At 46.7% G+C, this 25,732-nt stretch overlaps 1 protein-coding gene across 2 annotated transcripts in view; it reads right to left on the bottom strand.

Annotated features, from left to right (window-relative positions):
* The window catches only part of LOC725294 (tyrosine-protein phosphatase 99A), a 318,555-nt gene that overhangs the window by 200,186 nt on the left and 92,637 nt on the right, over nt 1–25,732 (bottom strand). For both annotated transcript variants that reach the window (XM_026439116.1, XM_026439117.1), the window contains exon 2: nt 3,356–3,649. In XM_026439116.1, coding sequence (XP_026294901.1) covers nt 3,356–3,649 — 294 coding nt within the window. The remainder of the gene's footprint in view (nt 1–3,355; nt 3,650–25,732) is intronic.

The raw sequence follows: 25,732 nt of genomic DNA, 5'->3' as shown, positions 1-25,732 counted from the left end.
CACGCGAAGCTTGGAGGCGCGCAAGGGGAGAAAGAAATCATGGGGTAGTTTTCCGGCGGGAAACGAGCCGTCGCGGAATCCACACTCGGCATGGACTCGAGAAATATTCATTTTAATGGTTGATATAACGCGGATATTGGTTACCGTTGAAACGCTACGTGTCCGGAATTCCGGACGGTATCACGCGCCGTGCGGAATATACGATATAAAAGGCGAGTCCCGAGCGCAGGTATTTGAAATCGGGGAACCGGAGTGAACCGGTGGAAAGGGAAGGGGGGAAAGTACGTTCCTCACCTATCGTCCCCGCGTTTACCTGTCGAATACGAATTTTCGGCGATTAACACACAAAAAAGGCGTTCGCCCCTTTTTCGTCTTTCGATACGATCATCCCCTTCGTAACTTTCGCGCGGACGCGTATTTTTCGATCGATCGAACTCGATTCACTGGGATAACTCGGGGATAAGTTTTAAATCAATTTAGATAGTCTTCGATATTATATAAGATCGTTATTATAAGCAATATTTTCCTACATAATAGACGTATCTTTCGACGTAAGTTAAAACTTTGTTGAACGCTATTAAAATTCAAAAAAAAAACTTTGGATCGTTATAATTACGAAGATAGCGACTTCCGGTTAATGAACGAGAGATCGTTGGAACTTTTAAAATGCTTTTTTTTTTTTCGTGGATTTCTCGATACGATTTCTTCCTTCAAATATGTCGTCGTGCAAAAGAAAAGGATAATTTTTTTTTTAATCGTTTCTTAATCGCTATTTACTACGCTCTTCTTGCTTGGTTTCCTCTTGCACCTCGTCTCACTGATCCAATTCCGGACAAGTGGATCATACCCTGGAGAGATGTGATTTCCAAGAAAAAAAATACAGATAACCGAGTTGCAAACCCATTCGAATTCCCGCATCCATAAATACTACTGAATATTTTTGAACTCTATATTATTCTCGACAACCGATCGAAAAACGACACGGTTTCCTCCACATTTCCGAATGAGTTTCGACAAACGAAAATATTTTGTTTCCGCTCACGTCCCTTACGTATGAAAATTCTAAATCCGACTTTGTATAAATTCCAATAGTCCGTTGTCGCGATTTAAAGCGTACAGAGATTTAAATTTATCTCGTTTCATGCTCAACCAAATCAAAAAAAAAAAAAAGAAGAAGGAGGAGAAGAAGAAGAAAAAGAAGAAGAAGGTCATCGAAGCATCTCCCCTGAGAGAAAGAATCTACGAGAAAAATATTGAATTTATTTATTTTTTTTTTTTTTCGAAGCAGTTCGTTTCAACCACGGGAAACTTCTTATTCAAATGGAGTCGCGGTTCGTGCATTGAATGCAAATGATCGAGACATAACGCGATAGGGGTCTCGTTTTCCCTTTTTCTCCCACCTCCCCTCCCGTTTTTCTCCGTCTTTCGGGGCAGATGCGCGCGCGCGCGCACGCGCGCGTGCAAAACTTTCAGCCAAGTTATGCGGGGGCGAAGTTTTAACGAGAACTCCCATGATTCCGGCGCCTATGGGACGAGCGGAAAAGTTAGCTTTTGACGCGGTAGGTAACACGTGACGAATTCAAATCAGCCGTAAATACTTGGTGCAAACACTTCGCGACGAGTAAAGAAACTCTGGGCTGGCTCTGTGAGATAAAGCGTTAGGAAGCTGCGACGTTAACCCTCTCTATCTATCTCTCTCTTTCCCCCTCTCCTCTCCTCCACCCGATCCATTTCCCCTCCTTTTGCTCTTTTGTTTTTCGACCGTTGTGCGAAACTGTGTACAAACTCGGCCAACTTTCACGGGTTCGATAAACACAAATTACCAGACACTGGGCGAGGAACGATCGAAAGAAAAGAACACGCGCCATTACGGGAAAGCCAGTTGTGGGAAAAGGATCGATTAATTTCTCTACGATACGCGGAGATACGAGACGAGGCAAGAGGGAAAAAACGATAAGAGGGGACACGTTTCGAGATAATTCTTAACTGTTGGGAATTTTTAGTTTCCATCGGGATTCGAAGCGGGGCCACTCGTCCAGCAACTTGTATCGAATTCCCAACGGCCGCGGGACTCCTTCTGCGCGCACAGAGTGTCCTGCCTCGCGCGCTAAAAGCGACCGAGAAAAGTTTCCTTCCATTTTTAACGAGGGGAGAAACAGAGGAAGCGCATTCCAAAGTTGGAAGCGTTGACTTGGTCGCGAGAGGGAGGGATTTTCCTCCGCCAAACAAGCGTCGTCGTTTCTTTCCTCGGAAGAGAGGGAGGGACGATTTATCGACGGCCTCTCGAGCGGTAACTCGATCGTAACGACGAACGATCGAAAAACCTTTCGATAACGGCCGGTGTACAATTTCGATGGTCTTTCGCCCGGGAGTTTGCCCGATTATACCATGTAAATTGCCTTGACATTACGCCGGAAATTTAACCCCTCCCTCTCCCCCTCGCTGGCTCGCAAGTTTATCCAATATCGTGGAAGGAGGGGTGTGGGATTTGAAGTTGCCGGGAGCTCGGTTACCGCAGGGGTGAGCGGCGAGGCGAGGCGAGGCGCGGCGCGACGAGGCGAGGCAAGGCAACGCGGTAACACTCGAAAATTGCCTTCGTTAGTTACGCGACCACCACTCTTTCTCTGGAGGACCCTTTAAAATAATAAGATCGGTGAGATTCGGCGCATGACCCTGCGGCGTTCCACTTGCATAACGAAACGTGGATCATCGATCATCGTTGGGCCACGTTTTACAACGCGCGATACATTAAGAGTAACGCCTCTTGGCTTTTGCGCGATCGGTATTCGAACGAGAACAGCGTTAAACAGAACGAGGAAGGAATTACGGTACATCAAGGTTAAAACGCAAATGTAGCGACCCGCTTGGCTCGTTGGCGGTGCGCCAAGTGACGAGGGATGCGAGACCGGGTTAATTTTTAATTTACTCGCCGAGAGAGAGAGAGAGAGAAAGAGAGAGAAAGAGAAAGGGGGAACGATCCTGACGGGTTAAATAGAGGGACTTGCCGGGATTTTCCGTGATTATTTTTACGATGCGCACATTTGCCCGATTCTCGGTTCATTTCAATCCGTATGGACTTCATTTCTTTTTTTTTTTCAACGAGAAAAAGAGAGCTCGTGTTATACGAATGAATATATCGTTTCGATTTAATCCCACCTCCCCCCACTCTATGCTTCGATAGCATTTTATATCAGTTCGATTTACCTTTCAGGCCAATTCGACTCGACAATTTTTTTTTCTTTTTTTTTTTTTTTTTACGAGATGAAAGCATCTCTTCGTGAACGTCGCGTTCAAATCAAAATCGAGTCAATTTGAAAAACGCAGTAAAAAAAAAAAAAAAAAAGAAAGGACTCACCGTGAACTATGAGACTGATGACAGCTTCCGGCATGCTGCGACTGTTCACCAAGCAAGTGTACTCGCCGGTGTCCTGCGCGGTGACCGGATGAAACTGGAGCGAGTAGTTCTTCAACGACAACGAAACCCTGTTCTGATGGTTCCACACTATCGTGGTGTTGCTGCTGTACTCGAGCAACTGCATACTGTTAACCCGCCATTCGAGCATCAGTATGAGAGAGTTCTCCGTCACACCGGGACAATTCAGCGTCACGTTCTTCCCAGCCTCGACGACCATCTCCCCCACCATGGAATCTGGAAACAGAGACGTTGGTCCGTCGTTACATCCGTCACGTCGTGGCCGTTATCGGCCGAATAGAAAAAAAAACGATCCGGTGGACGGGACGCGAGGATCTGCACGATCAGCCCGCGTCAGGACCATTTTGCCAGGGGCCGGATAAAACGTTCCCCACGGTTCACCACGATTCTATACGACCGCGGCCAATGCCGTTTTCCAAACGCGAGTCCAATGCAACTTGCCTTTTCGCAGCGGTCAACCGAATTTTTTTCACTCGGCCAGAAAAACCCGAGTTCGAGTCGACAGAGTTTGATCGCGTCGCTTTCGGTCAACCGGATGTGGTTGATAAATTTGTAGAAATCTCGACAGAGGAAACTAGTCGAAGCTATTCAAATACAACTGTACTCCGCCCGAAACGTTTGAAGTTTCAGCGTTTCGCGATCGACTTGGACTTGGTTCGACGGGTCGATATTCGCGATTCACCTCTCGACTTTAAAATCACCTCCTCGATATATTTTCTCTTCCGAACAATTTCATTCCTCCTCCTCCTCCTCCTCCTCTTCCGGTTAGGACACCGCGTAACCGGCGACATTCGCGCAGATTAAATGCAACGAGACGGATCAAATGGCAACGAGTGCAATTTCTCGAAGCGGGACCGGGCGTTAAACGCTCTTCCACTCGGTGTCTCTCGCGTCGCGGAGCAATTTCGAGTCTCAAACCCCCTGGCAAAGAGTCCAATTAGAGTTCAACTGTTCCTTGTTTTCGGATAATCCCCTCCCCTCCCACAACCGACGTTGATTCGGAACGTTGAGTCGGCCGGCTCAAAGGGAGCCTTCTCCCGGGCTGCGATTTGAATTTACGAGGCAACCTTGTTTGAACAAGATCGGACGCTAACACGGACGACTTTTCCACCATTTAATCCGCGTTACTTTCGTCTCGCCTTTTCATCCCCGGAAATTCTGAACTGAATTCGATTCCAAATTGCTCGGCCATCGATGGACGAGCACCGATAAGGGGAAACTATGCAACCATTAACCTCCTCGCGGAGGTTACTTCTTGCCCGGATTCCCGATTCCGGATAACCATCCGGCTAAACACCGGCTACCTTAAAGCCCGTGTATATCTATACTCCAATTAAGAGTAGTAATTACGACTCCGTTGTTGGTCTATTATTTCTGTTCGCGGTTTCCTCGACCCTCTCCCCACCCATCCAAGGGTTCGAATTCCAACAAGAAGCGAGCAATTAACGGAATTCGAGCGGCGGTTTTCATATTTCTGAAGTTTCGCGGGCCACCGCCGTTATTACAAGGGAAAGGGAAACGAATTAGCCGTTAAAATTCTTCCACCGTTTCTCCGCGCGCCGAAACCGCGCGCCATCCTCCCCCTACGCCTCTCACATTTTTCACGCTCCCCTCTTCCACCTCCGTTCGACAAAATTTCCACGCGCCTTTTTTTCCTTTCTCTCTCTCTCTTCCTTCTTTTTTTTCCATTTTTCGCCTATATCCCGCCCGCGATTTCGACCCGTGGGCGTGTAGCTCCATTAAATCAGCAAGTGGTTTTCCATTGAACGGAAAAAAGTGGGGCAGAGAGAGAGAGAGAGTGGATTGGAAATCGCGCGATCTTGGAAAAAATTATACTACGACGTAGTATAATTCGAAAAAAAACCATCTCTGATAAATCCCTGCACGAGCGTGTTCGATTCACGCGTGAATAAAGTTAGCCCTTTCCCTGCACTCGCTACTTCTGTCGAGTTTTCATCATCTCTCCGAGGGAAACTCCCCAATCGTACGTGCCGCGATCCACCAACGATCCTCGTTCGATCCTCTTTCGTAGGCGGCGATCAACGGGGAGAAGATCACCCGCACCCGTTTTCAACTTTGATCATCCGACATTTTGCATCGATTCCTGGCCGGAAGTTACTATGGAAATTACCCCGGGACCTTGCCGTAATTTCATCGGCTGCATTATAACTTCGGTACACCCCATCAAGCCGGCCCCCCACCCACGGTTCCTGCTAATCATCAAACGACCGGTATACCCGCTTCCTTGCATTTCGTGCAACGATATCGAATTCCGTTGCGCCGAGATTCGATCGAGAAATTAACTTTTTAATATCGATTGAAAATCCTTCCGTCGTTTCTCTCTCTTTTTTTTTTGTTATATTGTATTTTCCTCTATATTGATTTGTGAGAATGTTCCACGTGAGAATGGTTCACTCTCCTTGTTCAGGAAGATGAAGGCGTAGAACAGCGTTTATCCGAGAATAATTCGTTTTTTTTCAACATTTAATGTTAGAAGACGTTATTTAACAATTATTCAAAAATTAAAACTAAACTAATATACGAAACATGCTTAGATAATAACCTAGTCTGATAAACGATCTCTCGATTAATCCCTTATAATTACCTTATAATCAATCAAAATCCTACAATTTTTTCTCGAAGATCCGAGATCTTCCTCTTTCGAGAACCGCTTTCTCTTTGCGCGAACATCCCCTATTCTCCCGTTAAACGCGTTTCCTCCTCCTCCTCCTCCTCCTCCTCCATTTACAATTGGGTTTCCGTCTTCCGGCTTTTCGTCGATTTTCCGTGGAGAGACGTGGGAGAGATAGTGGACGAGTTAGGATGCACGAGAGAGGGATTCTACGCGAGAAATAGGTGGTGACTCGAACGGGTCGTAAAAACTTGGAAGGAATTGCAGCTGCGGAGAGGGGAATCCCGTGGATTGCGAGCGATACAGTGGCAAAAAAGGTGCTCGCGAAAGATGAAAACACGAGATGGATGTTTTTCGCCCGATACGAGGATTCGGGAGGATGGGTCGTTGAAGGAAAGCTGTTGCGACAGGAGTGCGAGGGGGGAAGAAATTGTATCCAATCTGTTAAATGCATCGGGCACAATGGCCATATTAATCGGGATTCGCGAAAGAAAGATAATTGAATTGGCAAGTGATTTTTGATTATTCAGCGAGCTGGAATATTTTCGAGCTATATATATGTATCGAGAGGAAGAGATTCTTATTAAAAGTATCGTCGATTATTATTTCGGTGGGAGGGGAGGGATCGATAACGCTCGCGATACTTATACGAATTCAATGCAATTTTTCCCCGGGCAAAATCGGGGAATGGAATGGAGGAAAGAAAGCGAGTCGCGGTAAAATCACTTCCCGAATGGGGAGTCGACGCGCGCGCTTCCTTGTTTACTCGAGGCTAAATTACTCGACGCGTAAAGGGATTTCCTCGGAGACGAAACGCTTTTTGTGAAATTCAAACGGCCGTGTCATAACAAGTTCCCCTTAAACTCGAAGAGTTCGAACGGGCGAGAAGCGCGTTCGAACACAAAGAAATATATATATATTAAAACGATCCTCCATTATCGCGAGCAAACCCGCGATAACGCTTTGTTTATACGCAAGAAGTTCCCGGCGAGATACAATTCGCGGAAATGGGAAGGAGGGATTGTAAACTATCGAAACAAAGGTAGAGCGCGAGGAAAATAAACAAGCGTTCACCTTCGAACGTGCGTCGAACGCTTGTCCCTTGTTTCGATTTTGCGTCGCTCTATTTCGTCGACAGTCACCGCGGAGGAAACAAGCCTCTCGATTCGTTCGCACGATCATCTTTCCTTCGTTCGTCAAAGAAAGCATCGTATCGCTTTACGAAGACGCTCGTGATACAGTCGATATTGAAGGATATCCTCCTCCAAAAAGAAAAAAATAAATCGTCGAGTGGAGGGACACGAGAAGTTTGAAATTAACCGATTAGATTAGAGCCGGTGGTGCCGTTTCGTGATATTCCACGCTGTTTTATCACCGGGATAATTAAAGTGCGACGTAACTTGACCACGTGTGTGTACGTGTGTGTGTGTGTGTGTGTAGTTGGCAGAGTCTTGAGGGGATAGTGGAGGGCGTAGTGGAGAAATGTGCACGCAAAGGAAATGTCATCCCCTTAACAGAGGGTCGTTGGTTTAATTGAATAGTTGAAACCGGCGTTTTTAGGCCACGAGTCCGCGCGTTGGATTGAAGCCTCTCCGAAGCCAGAGTGGAATTCGCATTAACCGAATCCCGAGTAAGTCGGTGTAATTAAAAACTGTTGTTACAGAGAAACCGCGCCCCTTCGGCGATTTCTCGCGCTGATCCACTCGCGAGAATCCTTCGATATAACATTCTTGATGAAGAGAAGAAGAAGAGAAGGAAGAGAAAGGAGAAAGGAAAAAAAATGAAAAGAGGAGGCGCGTCCCATTTTCCGCGTTCCCCGGCTAACGAGCGAGGCGAAGGGCGTCCCGGAAACGATTTCTTGGTCGTTTTTCGTTCACGGACCATGGAATTCTATCCCCAGACAGGATATAGATCACGGTACTTAACCGACTTGCCTGCAAATGCAAATAAATAGAAAAGTACGGACGCCGGCGTGGCGAGGTGGTATTGGGGAGGGGGGGCTCGGCGGGAGATCGAGGAAAACAAGGAGGGGAGAAGAGGGAGGAAAGAGCGGAAGTAGAGATAGAACTGTGCGAAAAAGGGGGGAAGGGGGAGAGACAGACAGACAGACAGCAGCTTCGTGTTTTCTTTCGCGTTGTCGTTACGATTAATCCGATTTCCCCCCGTAATTACGTCGACGAACGCTGGCTAACGGAACGTGTCTCGACGTCCAACTTTCTCGTCCTCTCTCGATCGACTTTGGCCGTAAATCCGCCACATACCACGTTAACTTCGTTCCCGTAAGACGTATCCCTCCTCCTTCTTCGTCCTTTTTCTTTTTTTTTTGCCTCTCGTCCATCGTGCAAACGACAAAATTTCCCGCGAAACTAGCCGTTACTAGAAACGTTACGCGACCCATCCCCCCTCTCTCTGAAACCGGGACTCGGCCAAGACGAGTCCATCCTCATCTAGAAATTGAATTTTCGTCCTCTTTTCCCTCCCACCGTGTAGCTTGCCGGTACCGGGTTGCCAGCGTAAATTAATTTACGCAAATCTTCTACGGGCATGAATTTTTCCAGCGCTAATTTCCCCAGAAGCCAGCGCCGCCACTCCGCGGGATGCACCCGCGCGGCCTTGGCAAGCCGTTACCACGGTAATTACCTTCCTACCTTCGTTCCGCCCGCCCTTTTTGTCTCATAACCAACTAACTATCTTAATTGCTTTCGCTTTTCTGACTCCACGAAGGATACGTCTCTCCTAACTCTATCTCCTTTCGTTTCCTCCCTTCCTTTGTCTCCTCGAAAAATTCTCCTTCGTTTCACCTATCCGTTCCTTCGCCCCCGTCCCGTTTCACCGATCCCCTCCCCTCCCTTTCATCACGAGTTCCCTCGCGAATTCCGTTTTCGCGGTCTCGTTTCCCTTCGTTCTGGACTCCAGGGTTTTCGTCGCCCCCTCCGCGTGGAAAATCCTCTTCAAGGGCAATAATGCCTGATCACTCGTGCGGCGCGGCTGCGTGACAATCCTCTCGAGGGAGTATCGAACGGAGCCGGTCGTTCCGCCAATTTTCTCGCTAACCGCTGCTAGCCGACACCTCGTTATTCCGCTTAGAAAAACACGCTCGACGGAACATTGAAGCGTGGATACGTAGAATCGAGACGATAATCGTCGATCTTGTAACGTTTGTTCTCGTCCGCGCGAAATACGCGTATTGCGAAATTTCCGGACGAGGATCGCGAAAAAACGGATCACAGTTATTCCGCAATTGTCGACGACGAATTTCTTCTTCCAAGTGCCATTATATCAACGATCGCCGAACCGTAACTACGAAGAAACGCGGTGCAACGTGATTATGTAAACGAACACCGTGACGAAAGGAAGTACGCGCCACGATGAAAGCTGCGGAGTTGGTTTTCTTTTTCTTTCTTTCTTTTTTCTAATTTCTTTTTCAACCGACGCACTACCGCTCGCGGCTTCAACCGAGTGTATCTCTATTTCGCGGCCGCCCAGGAAATATCGTTATTTCAACGAGAGCGTTTGTTACTATTCGCGACTCGCCTCGACTTCTTCGCGCCGAAGTGTTTACTCGAAAATTCACCGCCGAGAAACGAGTGGAGTGGCGAGTAACGGCGCGCCCCTCTCCTAGGCAACGATTTTTTTAAAAATTCCCTACCCAAAGGGGGTCTGGAATTCGTTAAATCCGCGATACTTGCCGGGAGAAGGAGTTTCTCTCTCTCTTCGTCCCCCTACGTCTTTTTCTACGCTCTCTCTCTCTTCTACACGCGTCCTCTCGTATCTCGAGCGCGGTTCCACGCCCTCACAATGTTTCCATCCTCGAATCTTTGCCTTTTCCCTCGTCCATCCGGAGGGCTTCGCTCACGCCCCCTTCGAATTTATCGTTCGCCCCGAGAACTTTGGATGCTCGACTCGATCCCGAGTTCCCTGGTCGATCGATAAACAATCGAATCGGCGAGCACAGATTCGAAAGTAAACTTTTCCACAGCGGAATATTCAGAATACTTTAGATATCTGTTCCCATTTTTCGATACAATTACGAATATATATATATATATATATACGGAGAAATTATTTATCTACGTGGGGATCGATCGATCTTAGAAGAAGAGAATTCTTCTATGAACGATTTCCGAAAACGGAAAGTTGATGCCGGCAATACGTAAACTTCTCCCGGTTTAATTGGCCACTCGGTCAGGCTTGCTCGTTAATTACCTCCCGTTTAATTAGCGTTTACTCTCTTAGAGAGTAACAGTGGGCAGACATCGCCATCGCGCCGAGTAAATCACTGACTCTCTGGATCGTTGCAACGTTTCTTCCTCCCGCGGCGAGTCGATTAGTACATCCGTGTAACCCACCGTATTTTCGACCGACTGGAAACTATTTTACGCAGGGAAGATTTCCTTTCGATCACTTACTTTCCTCTTTGATTTTTCTCCTCGAACGAGGAGTACGAGAGCACTCGATCACACCTCTCCGAACGTTATATCGATGGAGTTTCCTTTCCCGAAACATTTATCGTCGCCACGAAAACAAACGGAATTTTAGTCGAGGAAAGGGAAGGGAGAAAAGAATCTTAGAATTTGCCCCTCCCTTCAGGAGGTGATGCGTGTTACGTCTATTTTTCTCTTCCGCGTTTTTGATTTCGTTTTACATTCGGAACGGGAGGAAGCTGGAGAGTAGAGTGAATCGGCAAATCGGCGATCGATCATTAAGAAATGGTATTCCACGGGCGTTGCTGCCACGGTTAGACGATTCGAGGATCACGAACAGTATCTCCCCTTCCTCTCCCCTCGACCGTAGTCTATTCGATTCCCCGGTTGAAAAACGAAACTGGAATTGCGCGGCCCGTGAGATTCCGATAGTCGACGCTTCCGCTAATGGATCATTCGGTAGAGACAAAACAAATGGAACCGAGCCTCCCCCTCCCCTCTTCGTTTCCCACAAATGGAGGAGGCTGCCTCGTTCCACCCGATGCCTTCGATGTCTAACCATCTCCCCGAGAGATACGTCTTGGAAACCTTAGCACGCGGCTTTCACCGACCAATTTTACACGATATCGTTTCCCCCTTAAGTCTTAAGAAACTCCCGTATAAATCACGCTCCTATAAATAATGTTCCACCAACATTTTACACTTGAACAAATTTTACTGATCCTTCTTTCTTTTACATCTCTCGTATCCTCATCGCAATGGTTCGTTCGCATAGGCCCTCTATTCAGCAACTGAACAAAGGATGAGAAGATTGTTGTTTGAGAGAGTTTACTCGACACTTGTATAATTGCCAAGGGTGAAGTACTCTGGGTACAGCGAACATCGTTCTAGCTCGAGGAATTTTCCACTAACTATAGGAAGGAAAGGAAGTGTCATGAATCAGCCATTGACCACTGATGTTATTTTCGTGCCCCATCGAAAAACTGAGATCCTCCCAATCGAAGAAGGAATTTTCTGAAGGCACGAGCTTCACTGGCGAAGAGAATCGTAGGATACGATAATTAGATAGTTTTGTTCCAACTATAGATCGTGTTCTGGCTGGGACATTGAGAAAGATTCAACTGTTTTACGCACAGCATGTAACCACTCATCTTTAAGAAATATATCGACATCTGAATTCGACACATGCAACTAACAATCCATCATATATTGTTACTATTTAATTACGTTTAAATATTTGTTAGGAAGAAAATTTGATTCGTACAAATTTGTGTAATGGAAAAGTGGAAGAAATTGGCGCGGTTGGGTCTCGCGTCGCTCGAAACGGTTCGTTATTTTCGCGAGCGATGCGTAACAAAAATTTAACGTGGTTGCGCGATAAATCGTATCTGCTTTTAAACGATAATTACAGGTCGCGTGTTTCGTCGAGTGGCGCCATTTTTCTCGTCCGCGAACGAGGATAATCGTAATTACGGAGCAGGAGAAAGGGAAAAAGGGCGAAAAGTTTTTCATTGTTGCCACGATAACCAAATTCTAACGTTGGATCTCGATCGAAACGAAACGAAACGAAACGAAACGAAGCGAAACGAATCGTCCAGGAAGTCGCTTCGTTTATTTCCGTCCCCTACGCGCTTTCAAATGGGCCGCGATTGTTCGGATTTCGCTCGGAGGCGCGAGAAAAAAAATGAAACATCCTTGTTTTTCCTCCTCTCTCTGTGTCGATACGCGCTCTAATGGATTTATTCACGTTTTTTTCCTTTTCTTTTCTTTTCTTTCCTTTTTTTTCCCACCAGACGTGTATATATCCATTATTTTTAGAATACTCGAGAATGACATTCATTTTCCGTGTAAAATTTAGAAATAGACGTGTTGTCGCGCGTACCTTTATAGCCTGGAAAATATAATATTTCCATAATAATAATAATAATAGATATCAGAATGGATGGAACGCGAGAGAAGATGAGTATCGTTTCGCACAAACGGGCGAGATATTATTACCGCGAGGGCCGTGAAGTTTATTCTCGATACCCGATCGTCGATTCGCCGCGTGAGCCGAGTAAACAATCCGGGTAAACAAGAGCAATGTTCCACATCGAAGGAGACGTCAGAATCGTATCGGAAATCTCGATATGATCGTGAAATTAGGTGCACAGGGTGCAATAAGGTGAAAGTGTCCGTCAAATGAGACACAAGCTTTGTACACTATTGTTCTATAGATAGAATCTGCTACGAAAAATCAAACATTGACTTGGCACTCGAGAATAATTAATATGCGTAGCGCAAAGGCGATTGTTAATTATTTAAATAATTAACGCTTCTCTCACGCGTGTTTCGTTAAATATAACAGATCCAAAGATTGTTCAAAGTATCGAAATTACGTATATGCTTATGTATATTCTATAATTAACTCTATAAGATCTGGAAAATTTTCGTTCACGAGCATATATAAAAATGTATGGCTGGTTATTAGAGCAGTTAAAACAACCCCTTGTTTTTCTTCTTTAAAGCATCTCCGTCGAACGTAACTAATTACACACACGCACACATACACGCTCCCCGCTCGATTAACCTTGATCCACGATCACCAACTTCGCTCCCTTCGAGACGAATCTCATTTCCATCCGGCTTATCCGGGGAGCACGCGAAGCAACAGAGTTCCCACGCGGCGTATACGAGTTTGTACATACGTAAATGCAATACGTTTGGATTGTTAACTATAAACCGTGATGAGACGACGGATGGAGAGAAGAGAGGGGTCGATCCGTTGATGGGAAACGGCGCAATTGTGTCGTTGGGAAACGGGACGATCGCGGGAGGTCGAAGAGATGGCCCGAGGGAGCGAGTTGCGCGGAAACGGAATCGAAGAAACGGAAGATGAAACAGGAAGAGGTGGAGGGATCGAAAGCCTTGCCCGGATAAGGGAAGCGTAGTTTCGTGGGTGCACACGAGGTGGGTGATCGAGGTTGAACTTCGATTCCAACGCAAACTTCTTGCAGCACGCAGCCCGTTGCCCCCGTTCTCCGATCCCTCTTCGAGCTGACGCGGCGCACCGACGTTGTCTGGCCTCGCGTGATGGATCGTGACGCTTGCCGGGGACACCGATCGATACCGTGTCGATAACACGCCGCCGGATATTACGTGTCGGGCCGGGAAAATTAACGGTTTTAATGGAGGTCGCCGTGAATTTTCCGCGCCATCGGCCTAACTTGCCCTCCGCGGATTCGAATCGGCACGAATCGAGCGCCTCTCCTCCCTCGCGTTTCGTCCATTCTCTTCCGCGTTTTTTCATTTTTCTTTCTTTCTTTTTTCTTTTCTCTCTCCGCCCATTTTCCGCGCCCATTTTAATCCCACGCGTCGTTGTAAATGGCGGTTGAGCGCTCAAGGAGTAGCTCTCGTCTCGCGATCTAGATACCGTAATTGCTCGCTTAAAGCATGCGTCTTCGGAAGGGATTTGTTTCCGGAGTAATTACGGATAGAGATAGGGAGGAACGCAGCTGCGCTCCTCGTGTTACTCCGCGGATGTTTGACGTTCAACGTTGGGTAAACGGTTGTTGAAGTACGATCCATGGGATATCTCCGAGGAATCCGCGAGAGAGGAATTTCTTTTTCTCCTTTTTTTTTAATTAAAAATTCGTTTCATTCGACTTCGTTCTAATAAATCGTTTCAACCGTCGCGTTTATAACGCGTTGGCTCTTTGACAGTTTGCGACACGAACGCGACCGCAAATCCTTGCCGCAAACGTGGACTAAGCGGGAAGCATATGTACAGGGGAAATTGTCGGTCACGAATCCGTGGATATTTGCGCGGCTATTAGGGCCGGTTAATCAAGCGTCACGGGGGATCTAATGAAAGGAAATGCACCCTCTGAGACCAGGGGGGCGGATACAATTTATGAATTTATCGATACCATTAATTCGTGGCTGGTGGCGTCGCCTCTGAAGTCAAATTTCCTCGTCCGCCCCGGTTTCTCGCTTATCGATGGAAAATTAACCCCCTGGAATTGTAGCGTCGCCCCGACTTCCCGCCGCGAATATCGCTTACCGGGCAATTGCCGCGAGGGGTGCGAGCAATCCTGTCCTCCCGCGGATCGAACGGAATCGATTTTTCGGCAAAAATTATCACGGCCCGACACAATGACGGGAGCCACGCTCCCACGAACCCATCCGTTATTACCGGATCCGAGGTTGAAATTAATGGGCGATGCGAGCGGTGGGGAAAATATAATCGAAGAAGCTTTCGTTTCGAATCGCGCTTAAAATGTTATTCGCAATCCTATTACCGGCCGAGTTTCATTCGGTTACCGCGAATTTATCGAATTATTAAATTCACGCGTTTTCATTGAATCGATAACGATTTATGAACAGGCGTTTACGCGGCCCTCCCCCCCGGCGCAACATCTGCGTAAACGATTAAAAATGCGGATTCGTCGGTTAAATCCACCCCCTCGATCGTTCTTTCCGCCTGTTGATTAATCAATTTCGTAGCGAATTAAAGTAGCGACGAATTGGCACAGCTTGCTCGTCCTAAACGGCGTTCCTCCTGCACGGGAAAAATATCGCGCGAGTCCAATATTGGTTATAAGTTGTTTGCACGAGGAAACCGCAGAGTGTGGCGTAATTAAAAGGAACAATAATTGTCGAGGGTTTCAATTCCCAGGCTTTTCAGTTTCCGTTCTCCGCTCGTTCGTTTCTTCTGGATGGCGCGTTTATCACCTGCGGACACCGAAGAAGAAGGAGACGACGACGACGGTTCGTTGGAGCGGATGGACAAAGACAGAGGGGGGCCAGGATGTGCAGTCGTTTCTCGTAGGAAGCGCAAAAGGGATGAGGAGGGGGAGGAGAGAGCAGCGTCGCCATTGTGCCGACACTCGAGCCCTTTGACGTTTACCTCGAGCACAAGTGATGGCGGACAAATCCTAATTCAGTTGGGTCGAATTAATCAAATTACCATGGCCTCTCCTCTCCCCTCCCCAGAGCTCTCCTCTGTTGCTTCGTCTCGTCACGAGTCTCTCCCTCCTCCGATCTCCATCGAGCACACCTTATCTTGGAATAACCGACGACGACGCTCGTCGAGGGGCGGCGAGTGGCTCTAGTTAAGGGTCCCCCAGGTAAACAAGAATAATCCAATTTCTTCGCCGAGCGCAGCGAGATCAACAGAGTTTCGGCCGCGTCATTCGTGGCTTCCTAATTCCGCTCGTAGCTCAAAACGCGCACCAAGTATTGTCGCTGTATACCATCTTTCCTAGTTTTGGATTTTGGAAACTTATCGGGGAGACGCATTTAGATTAATCGAAAGAATCACAAGCGATAGTAATCGAGTTGAATTCGGTTAAAGTAGAGTGAGAGATTCCACGTCGAGGAATACTTGAAATAATTTAAACGTTCGGTGATAGAATTTTAAAGATACATCGGAACAGGGTCGAACGGGGACGTAGGAGCTATTGTTAGGTCGTAATTAGCGCGACGAGGTAGGCTTCTGGTTTGGAAAATCTTGATACAGGCTATTCCATTAACGGCGTAGAATCTGTAATCTGGCGCATAGCATCACGTGCACAGACGTTCGGCCGAATGCTTATTAGCACGCGAAATTCTCGCTTCGTTTTCGAAATTCGCGGATGTAGGCCAGCCTACGGCTCGCTGTTACACGCTTCGACGTTTCGTTATTTCGTTTACGTGTTTGTTGCACGCCTCTCCGCCAACTTTCCGTCCCATTTTCCGTCCATTATTCCGATCGAAACGGCTATCAAGATTAATCGATCATTAGCCGGCCTGCCACTTGGATCCTCTCGCTTTTCCCTCCTTGCTTATCTATTTTTCTTGTTGATTAGAAAAGAGAGAGAGAAAGAGACAAAGAGAGAGAGAGAGAAAGATATAGGAAAGAACATGATGGATAACCCGTGTTCCCTGCTTTTTCGCCTTTAGCATCGCTGTTTAACGTCGAGCATTAATATGTTGAAAAATGACTTTCCACGAGTTCACCTCGCTTCTGTCACGCTCGATGGCTCCTAAGACGCTCTTTCATCGTACCGTACTTTTTCTCTTAACGTTTCGAGCTTCGTTACAAACAAAAGAGAGGATGCCTCCCGAGTTTTGTAGAAAGAAAGAAAAAAGAGAGAGAAAGAAAAAGAGAGGAGGGGATATAATTCCTTTCAGCGGCCGCATCCAACGTTGAAGGATCCACGAGGCGAATTTTCATCGATGCATTCGAGAGAGCATTTTATTATAACCAACTTCGTGGTTAGTTGAACGATGAAGCGCCTAATGTTATTTCGTAGGTCGAAACCCGAATGCGAAGCGTTATATCGCTTTTAAATCCGTTAATGCGAGGTTGGGGAAGGCAATTTGCATAGGTTTCACGGTAACGTACACGAACGCGGGCTCGGCAACTAGCGTCGTAACAACCTGGATCCGTATCCTGCTAATCCTTCGGACTTTGCCCTTGGCGCTCGCGCGCGAGGAAGAGAGAGAGAGGAGAGAAGCACAGAGTTTGAGCAAAGTTCGAACTCTTTTCGGAATCTAAGCTATCCAAGATATCGATTCTTTTTCCACGATTTTTTCCCCGCGCATCTCTCTCTCTCTCTCTCTCTCCTCAAAACGAAATTTTCGCTCGGAGACACGCGCGAGTGGCAGACCTTTTTACCTCGTTTCATATTTTTACCTCTTCGTCTTTCGCCTCGAATTTCTTCTGGGATTCCGGTACTTTTCGCGAAAAATTCAATGGATATCCGAAATGAAAAAAAAAAAAAAAAAAAAAAGAAAAGAAAAGAATCGATTTCCTCGATACGGAAGAATGGTTCGAGAGGTGGATGCGACTTTATCATTTATTCTCAACTTCGTTGAGTCTTCTTCGTCACTTGGCTGCCACCTTCCGATTTCCCTTCCGATTCACTCGTTCCCTTTTCGCGCCTTTTTCCACGCCGCCGTTAAATCACGCTACAAATCCGGCGCATTTCCGGGACAGGCAGGATCGGAGGCGGGAACGAACGGTAAAGTGGGACAAACAAGTCTGACGCGAACGCTTCGAGACAAATACACTTAACCGCGAACTGTATCCCGCGCTGCATCCCTTCGTTATTGAATCGTGCTCGCCCCAGAAAAAAGCCTACTCTCTCTTCGCTTCCCCATTTCTTTTTCTGCCGCGTCGTGGAATATCGCCCTCTTTAAAGTTTTCCACGCTCTCTTGAATACCGAGCTTCGCGATCGACGTTGAGTTCCATTTATTTATTTCAAATTAAATGGTTATATATCCGTGGAACAGCTTTGGAGAGAATGAAAACAAATTCGAAAATTTGTATACAAAAAATATCGGCAAATGTAACATTTATTTAGTTACAAGCGAGAGAATAAGATGGAAATAGAACAGAAGATAGACACAATTGTCGCGTTCTTTTTTAACCTACAATTTGATCCTACGATCAATCCTGTGTAACATTATAATCTTTTAAAACAAACCTCGTGTAAAATAAAAAGATACAATAATCTCCATCCGATTCTTTTTTTTTCAGAAAATATATTTCCAATACAATCCTGGAAGAAGATGAGTAAAAATCATCATCACGAACGAGTCGAGAGATCGGATGGCACGTGACAGACGTCAGTTCGCTTTGCCCGGACAAAGACAAACCCTTCGTCGACTCAAGGTTGGCCCGAGAACGTGGCCGGAAACCGCAAGGTGTGCCGCGGAAGGATTCCACGTGGCGATCCAGCACGGCCAGGTAATCTACGATGCGTGACTTTGCTGGCTTAAACAACGAGCGCCAGATACATCTGGGAAGGGAAAACCGAGATATCGAGCGCGAGAAATCATCCTCGAAAGGATCCCTGAGGAGGAGGAGAGGAACTCGAGATAGGAGGCGCGCGAAGGAAGAAGAGGGGACGAGATATAAAAATGGCGAAAGGGGAAAGAAAGAGAAAAAGGGGGTGGAGAGAGAGAGGAAACTCGGGTAGGAGGAGGAACAGGAAGTGGAATAAAAATGAGGGTAGTTACCGATGGCGGTCGGATCTTTCATTTGATTCCATGCTCGTGGAAAAATTGCATTTGTCCCCGGCAGCCTTTGGGCTTCGAATAAGGAACGGCGCCGCGCGAAAGGGCGCCCCCGGGGCCTTTACGCGAGATCAGATATTATGTTAAACGTTTTTAGTTATTCACTCGTCGAGCTCCCTCCCTTCGACCTTCCCTCCTCCTCGTCCTCCACGCAGTCGTAAATCCGCCGCCTTTGGTAATCGGAGAACGATTCGCGGGGAACGAACTCGATATCGGTGTTCCTTTCCTCGTCTCTTTAACGAATGATCGACCTCGAAGGGAAAACTCGAAAAGGTTTATCGACGTCTTTCGAATCGAAGGGGGCGAGTATCAAGCGTGGAAACTGAGCTGATATCGGGAAAGAGAACGAACGTAATCGAACGAGGGGTGGTGGTGCTCGAAGATAATGAAATATCTCTGATCGTTTTTTTTTTCTTTCTTTTTTTTTCTCTCCCTTTAAAAAGGCACGACACGATGTTAGGGTCGCGCTATCTTCGAGCCGCCGATTTTCCTGCCAGACAAATCGTTCGACGAGGGATGATCGGTCGAGTAGGTTTTGGGATAAAAGTGTAGTGGTTTATGGGCAAGGTTCAAGGGACAAAGAGAAGATGCTCGTTTCTTTCTCTCTCTCTCTTTCTCTCTATTTTTCAATCTTCCTTTTTTCATCCCTCTCTTCGATCTATCCTACCATATATATCAAGAGAGAGAGAGAGAGAGAGAGAGAGAGAGACGTTTTACGAATTTCGAGCGTCGTCTTTGGCCAAACGCGTGCCATTAAACGCATCACACTTGTCTTGTTCGACCCCGCCCACGCGGGAAAAATCAATTTTATCCGAGTTTGACGCTGGCTTGGACCCCCTCACCCCTTCGTGCTCACCGAAAACTCGAACCCCCCCTCCCCACCCCGTCGTTCATAGACTCGTTTAATGAATTTCTGGCCGGGAACAAACGTTGTCGTCGTAAATCGCCGTACGATTTCGGCGGCGAAATTATGGTACGCGCAGGTGAACGCTTCATAAAGCGGCGCCAACGCTCGGACATCGGGTGGGGAAGGGGGTGGGTGAATGCGTGGGGAGCGGGGAGCGACGAAAAATCGATGATATTTCGATACAGTAGATACCGCGTCCCGGCCCGCGTCACACCTCGCCTTTTCAACCGTTTATCCGCAGAGATACCAACATTTACATCGTAAATTTTCAAAAGACGCGATATAGAATCTGATTCGCGTACACAAAAGCACGAATTTATGCACGAGTGTCGATAATAAAAATGAATCGAAATGTAGTTGCCGGTTATTAAAATTCCACTCGTTTGTTTCGTCTATATAATTCTAAATAATCCGAATTGGCGCGCATCGACGAGGAGGAATGCACACCGATAAAACTAACTTCTATTGTTTAAATTCTCTCGCGACAAAATTCAATTACGTCAATCGATTTATAATAATATACCATTTCTCTATCCATATCTCAAAACTCGTAACGCAATTTCATCAAGCGTTCCACGAGAAGGCTATGAAATATCCTTTCGAAACTGTTCGAAACAAATCTTTTCGTATTTCCATCCCTATCTCAATATTGTTCGCGCGACAAATCGGAGGAGATCTCGTAAAAGTATGCAGTTTCACAAGGCAATGGGAAACGAGCCGAATGGATTGGTAATCTGCTATGTTGAAGAAGAAGGCTCGTAGGCCATTCGAGTTCGAAGGTGGAGAAGCAAAGACGGGGCAGGGTCGAAGGTCGTAGACAGTGGCTTTACCGCTTTACCACCGTAACGTCCGTTTTAATAACGTGTCATAGAGGACGTAGGAGCGTTGACGTACTCTGGCTGGCTGTACGCCTGCCAGAGGACAATGCCCGCCACCCGGCTAAGGCCCGTGGTTGGAATATTTTAGAGATAAGGTCGTTCGAACGAACGAGGCTAGACGAAACGAGACCTCGCTCGTCTCGCCCGGAAGAGGGAACGAAGAGAAGGGAGACGCGGTGTAAAAGGAAGAGGGAGGGAAAAAAAATAGCAGGCAAGTGGGATAAGAGAGAGCGGTTGATGGACGGGCCAGAAGGAAAGAAATTAAAAAGAGGAGGGGGTTGGATAGAAGAAGGAGAGAGAGAGATCGAAAACAAAAATCGAAAGAGAGGGAAGAAGCGCTGCAGGGCCAGTTGGAAATGGAGGAATGTCAGAAGATATGCAAACTTCGGAACTTGATTCATTTCTGAGGCGTGTCACGCCAACTCGGAACGTGCCAGATCACTCGCCGCGATGTTATATATATATAACTTGGCGTTGCGGTTTCCATTACGTCCTTACTTCTGCAAATTATTAACCGATGCTCGCCGATAGCTTTAGCTTCCAACAACTTCATCCTCTCGAAGAGATCTTCTCGCCCTTCCCCCTTCGCCATTTCCCTCGACGACCTCTCCACCGTTTCTCCCGTTTTAAAAACTTTGCCAAGGTGAGACGCGGCCAAGGCATAGACCGCTCGGAAAACTTGCCAATCGTCCAATGTATAAACTTCGACTCCTCTCTGATCCTCTCCTCCCCCCTCGTCCACGTCATCCCTACGATTCGACCGATCCAATGGTTTCACAATTTCGCGAAATTGCATTTCTCGATCGAAATCTTTCGCGTAAGATTTCGAAAATCATCCTTGGACTCGTGTCTCGTTCCCCAGTCATTCGCCTCCCCCATTTCTTCCTTGCTCTCACCATTCCCCGCTCGACTCTGTTCCTCGTTCCACTCCCGCTGCCGCGAGAATTTCCAACGAATAAATCTCGACGCGAAGTTTAATGAATCGACTCGCTTAATCTTCACCAAGTTAAATGTATGTATGTATATATATATATATATATATATATATATATATATATATATATATATATTATAAATCCAACGTTTCCACGACGAAGTTGGCGAGTTCAATCTCGAAGCGACGAGCATTACTACTACTTTCCCTCCCTTCTTTTTATCTCTCTACATTTTATATTCGAGGAGGGAAGGGAAGGGTGAATATATCGACGAGCGAGGGAGGGAGGGAGTGCGGATGGAGATGGCGAAAGATTGAAACGTCAATTACAACACACGAGGAGCGAGATTATCGAAATACCATCCGTTTGAATTATCGCAGCGCCACTTGGCCAGGAATATCGATTATCCGGAAGCTCATATAGAATGTAAATAAGCCCATCCCCCCCTCCCTCCCTCCCACGTGTCGTTGTTTATTCGAGCCTAGCGCCCATTCATTGTCCCCTATCGAGCCGCTCTACGAATTTATCTGTGCCGCGCGCGCGAAGGATCTCTCTTTACTCGAATCGAAGTAAAATATCACTTCGATCCTCCCAGCCGGATTCCATTCTCCTCGTTTGGAGCTTGGTTTCTTTCTCTCCCCTCCCCAACATCTAAAACAAACTTGAAGCGAAACATGGTGTGAAAATATGCAGCTAATCCGAAAGATCCACGTTTTCGAACATTGTATTATATCGAGGGGTCGATATACGCTTCTACCTTCTTCTTCTTTTTTTCTTTCCTTCTTTCTTTCTTTTTTTTTTTTTTATTGCGCCGATCAATATTCCATCGAGCCCATCCTGGAAGCGAGCGGGGATCATCAAAAGAACATCGTGCATGCATAAAACAAAACCGTGATAAGTCGGGTCTAACAAAAGTATGAATTCTTAAAAGCACTTGCCACTACGAGAACGCCCTGTTAGAAACGTTTACGTAAGTGGGAGAAGTCGGTCTTTACAGCGGTGGAGCTAGATCGATCTAGAAAAAAAGAAAAACAGAGAGGGAGGATGAAATGAGGAAAGAAAAAGAGAGATCTGTGAGAGGGAGAGAGAGAAAATCGAATATCGTTCGAGATTTATAATATTCTTCCTAACTGTTAACCGAATAGAATTCTCTCTATTAATTTTAGATGTTCCTTCGCTCCCTCGATGTTCGTAATAAGGTATTGGAACGTGATATCCGATTCGTGTTTTTAAAGGGCGATGAAAATAAATACTCGCCATACTTCGAGAGCGTGCTCTTAGGGACGTTTACGTAAGTAAGTAAGAAGAAAATCGGTCTCTAGCTGGCAAGATTGCTCTAGCGAATAGGAAATTAAAAGAGAAAGAGAGAGAGAGAGAGAGACGAAACGTGACCCACGAGAAAATCGAATATCGTCGCGCCGATTCGTAACGAATCGCTTATTCTCACGATTGTTAACCATCGATTCTCTATTAATTTCAGATTTTCCAAGCACACCCTCGAGCTCGCCCTCTCCCCGTGTTCGGCTCAGCCTTAATAAGCTATGAACACCGGGGCGGAAACGTGATATCCGACTCCGTGCTGCCGAGAGGAGGGGGTGAAAAATAAAAAGAAAGAGGGAGAGAGGAAGGGAGGGGATTACGGCGATACACGGCGTTAAAGGGAAAGGGGATGAAAAAAAATTACACGGTACGCGTAACGTTTGCAAACGACTCCCCATCTAAAGTACGCCACTTTAGTACGTCCCGAGCAACCCTACGCGGAACGGCGCAGAAATGAATTCTATAAACACATCCGGCCTCGCCACTCGCGTGCAGAATCCACTTCATTTGCGATGAAGTGCTTGTTTCATCGCGCCACTTTTCGTTACCGGGGATAAAGCAACAGTTCATAACGAATGCATAACGAAGGAGCTTTCTTTTTTTTTTCATCGCCGGTGGAGGGGGCTGATTCGAGTGGCCTTGAACGTTCTTCTCTTTGGCCGAAAAATTACGCCTATACCCGTCTCTTTAATCAATTTTCGCCTAGGAAATTTTCAATTAATACTCGGATTCGAAAAGCGGACGGGTAAACGAGCCATCTTAAAAAAAAAGGAAGAAAGAGATGGACGTAAAAATCCTCAACGTTACGAGACTTTTCAAAGGATAAACTTGGAAGGAGGGGGGGAAATTTTGCGCTCGAACGGTACAAAGATTCTGCGAGAAACGTATGAAAATTGTGCATCGTGCAATGATGCTACATCCACCACGGTTCAATCGCAACGATGCAATGCGATTACCCTCCCGTTCCAGGCTAAGTCTCGCGTTTCACTCGCTCTCCACGGTATCCTACAAAATCTATTGTACGATTCCCTTGCATATATTGATTATTATACACGAAATACACGTAACTGAACAATAATCGAGAACAGAATTTCTTTACGGTGAAATTTTTTTATACCACGACTCGATTGCGGTGGCCCAGTTTCCCGTCGACACGCGCGCACTCGCCTTCTTGCATATTCGAGAAACGTGTAACGTAACAACGGTCGGTGGAAATACGGCCGTAATTTAGCGAACCGCGATATGGAAGGGTGAGCCACGCGAAGGATATCGCCGTATAGATAATAGTTCCGCCTCGTATCGTGTTCCTGATCTATATTTGATGGCTCTATTTAGATACATACAGCTCCCTATCTTCTCGGCGTGGCGACGCCCCGCGGCCATCGTTGTTCCGCCGAGAGATTATCGTTATCCACTCCGCGTACCACGCGCTACACGCACATTCCACGTGCAGCTGGCTGGGCGTCCTCAAGACGCGGAGAAGGAGGAGGACGTAGGCCGTATCGATTCCTCGCGACGTTCCAAGGATGCTCGACGTTATTACCCCCTCCCCCTCAGACCAGATCCTCGACCCGTGTTGGAGTATAAATCGGATTTTTCCCGAACGAGAGGGGCGAGGAGGAGGATCGTGACAGATTCCACGAAACGGGCGGCCTGTTGCCAACGCGGTGTCGGCTATCGATTCAAATTTTAGCCAAGGGGGATATATCGGAATCCGCGATGTCGGCCGCTCGCGAGATTAAGTCGATACGCGCTGCCTGCTTCCTTTCCTCGAGGATCGAGGAAATGATGGCTCCCTCGCGAGAAGAATGGCGTTGGATATCACAACGTAACGAGGATACGGTGGAAAGATTTTTCGATCGCGGAATTTCCCTCCCCTGTGGAAAAGGGGAACTGCCAATATATTCTATGAATCTTGATCCGAATAAGTGAAAAATTGTTTCGTTCGTAATGGAACGTGGCGTAAGACGTTTGGTTTTGGAATCTTGGAATCCGTATTCCGTGTAAAAGTAATTTTCGTCGCGTTCTGCGGAACGCTCGAGAGACATGTCTCGACAATTTTGCTATTTTGTATTAAACTTTCCTTGCAAGCGAGAATATAACGACTGTTTTTTACGAATAATTATCCCGAGGCTCTCTATTTCGGGAAAATTGTCTGCCGCGCGTCGTTCTGCCGGCAATCTTTTTCTAATTTTTCCATCCGTTTCACGGGAAATAAAGAATCTTGGCAAGAAGAAATACATTCCGCGCACTTGTTCTCTTCCCGTTTTCACTATCTCTCTTGTAATTTACAAATGTCTCTCTCACTCTTACACCCCCGTAACATCCCCGTCGTTTTTTATTTATTCATCTCGAGTTAAAACGGTTTCTCTTTTTTTTCGAAAATAAAATCATCGAGATAAAGAAACGAATATATACGCGCGAATATATTTAAAGGATTAAATCGACGGATCACGGGAAAGTCGAGTAGGATTACAGATCCTTTGAAAATCAAGATCGTAATTGTCACCGGATGAAGTTTTCGTGGCCAACGGGGGGAGGATTCGTGGAAACGGGGAAAACAATTTAAAGCCAACAATTAAAAGCTTGTCCGGCATTATCCTCCCCTTCCCACCTTCCCTCTTTTCAGAGCCACCGTCCCGTGAACCGGGAAACGCTGTTTGCCCCTCCGACCTCCTCCCATCCCGGGTTCACTCAATAATTTTCGCGTCTCGTCTCACAATCGCGCTTTTATTCTTGGTGAAAAATGGAGGATCCCCTCCCGTAAGGGAGAAGCTGCGCACTCTCGCGACTTAATTATCAAAACGGGTGTCCATCAGGTGGAACGAATCGTCCGCCAGTTTGCCGCGACAACAAACAAAATAAATGTGTCGAAACAAAAGGGGCGGGAGAGAAAGAGAAAGAGAGAGCGTTTATGAAAAGAGCATTAGCGAAAGCGAAGGTCGGCTTTTATTCGCCGTGTAACGGGCCACCGCTGTTACCGTTCCTCCGCAGCTTCTTCGTTCCTGCGTTTCGCCGATAACCTTTGTCCCCTCCCCTCCCTCCCGGCCGTAGTCCCCGCATTAGAGACGCAAAGTCGCGAATAGGTTTCGCCATTAAAGGCGAAGAGATAGGAGAAATTTGGAAAACCGTTTACAGTTGAGGGGAAAGCTTTTAGTA

This window comes from Apis mellifera, linkage group LG2 (assembly GCF_003254395.2).
Source record: "Apis mellifera strain DH4 linkage group LG2, Amel_HAv3.1, whole genome shotgun sequence".
In the NCBI taxonomy this organism is placed as follows: Eukaryota; Metazoa; Arthropoda; class Insecta; order Hymenoptera; family Apidae; genus Apis; species Apis mellifera.
This window is presented reverse-complemented; position numbering and strand designations above follow the sequence as displayed.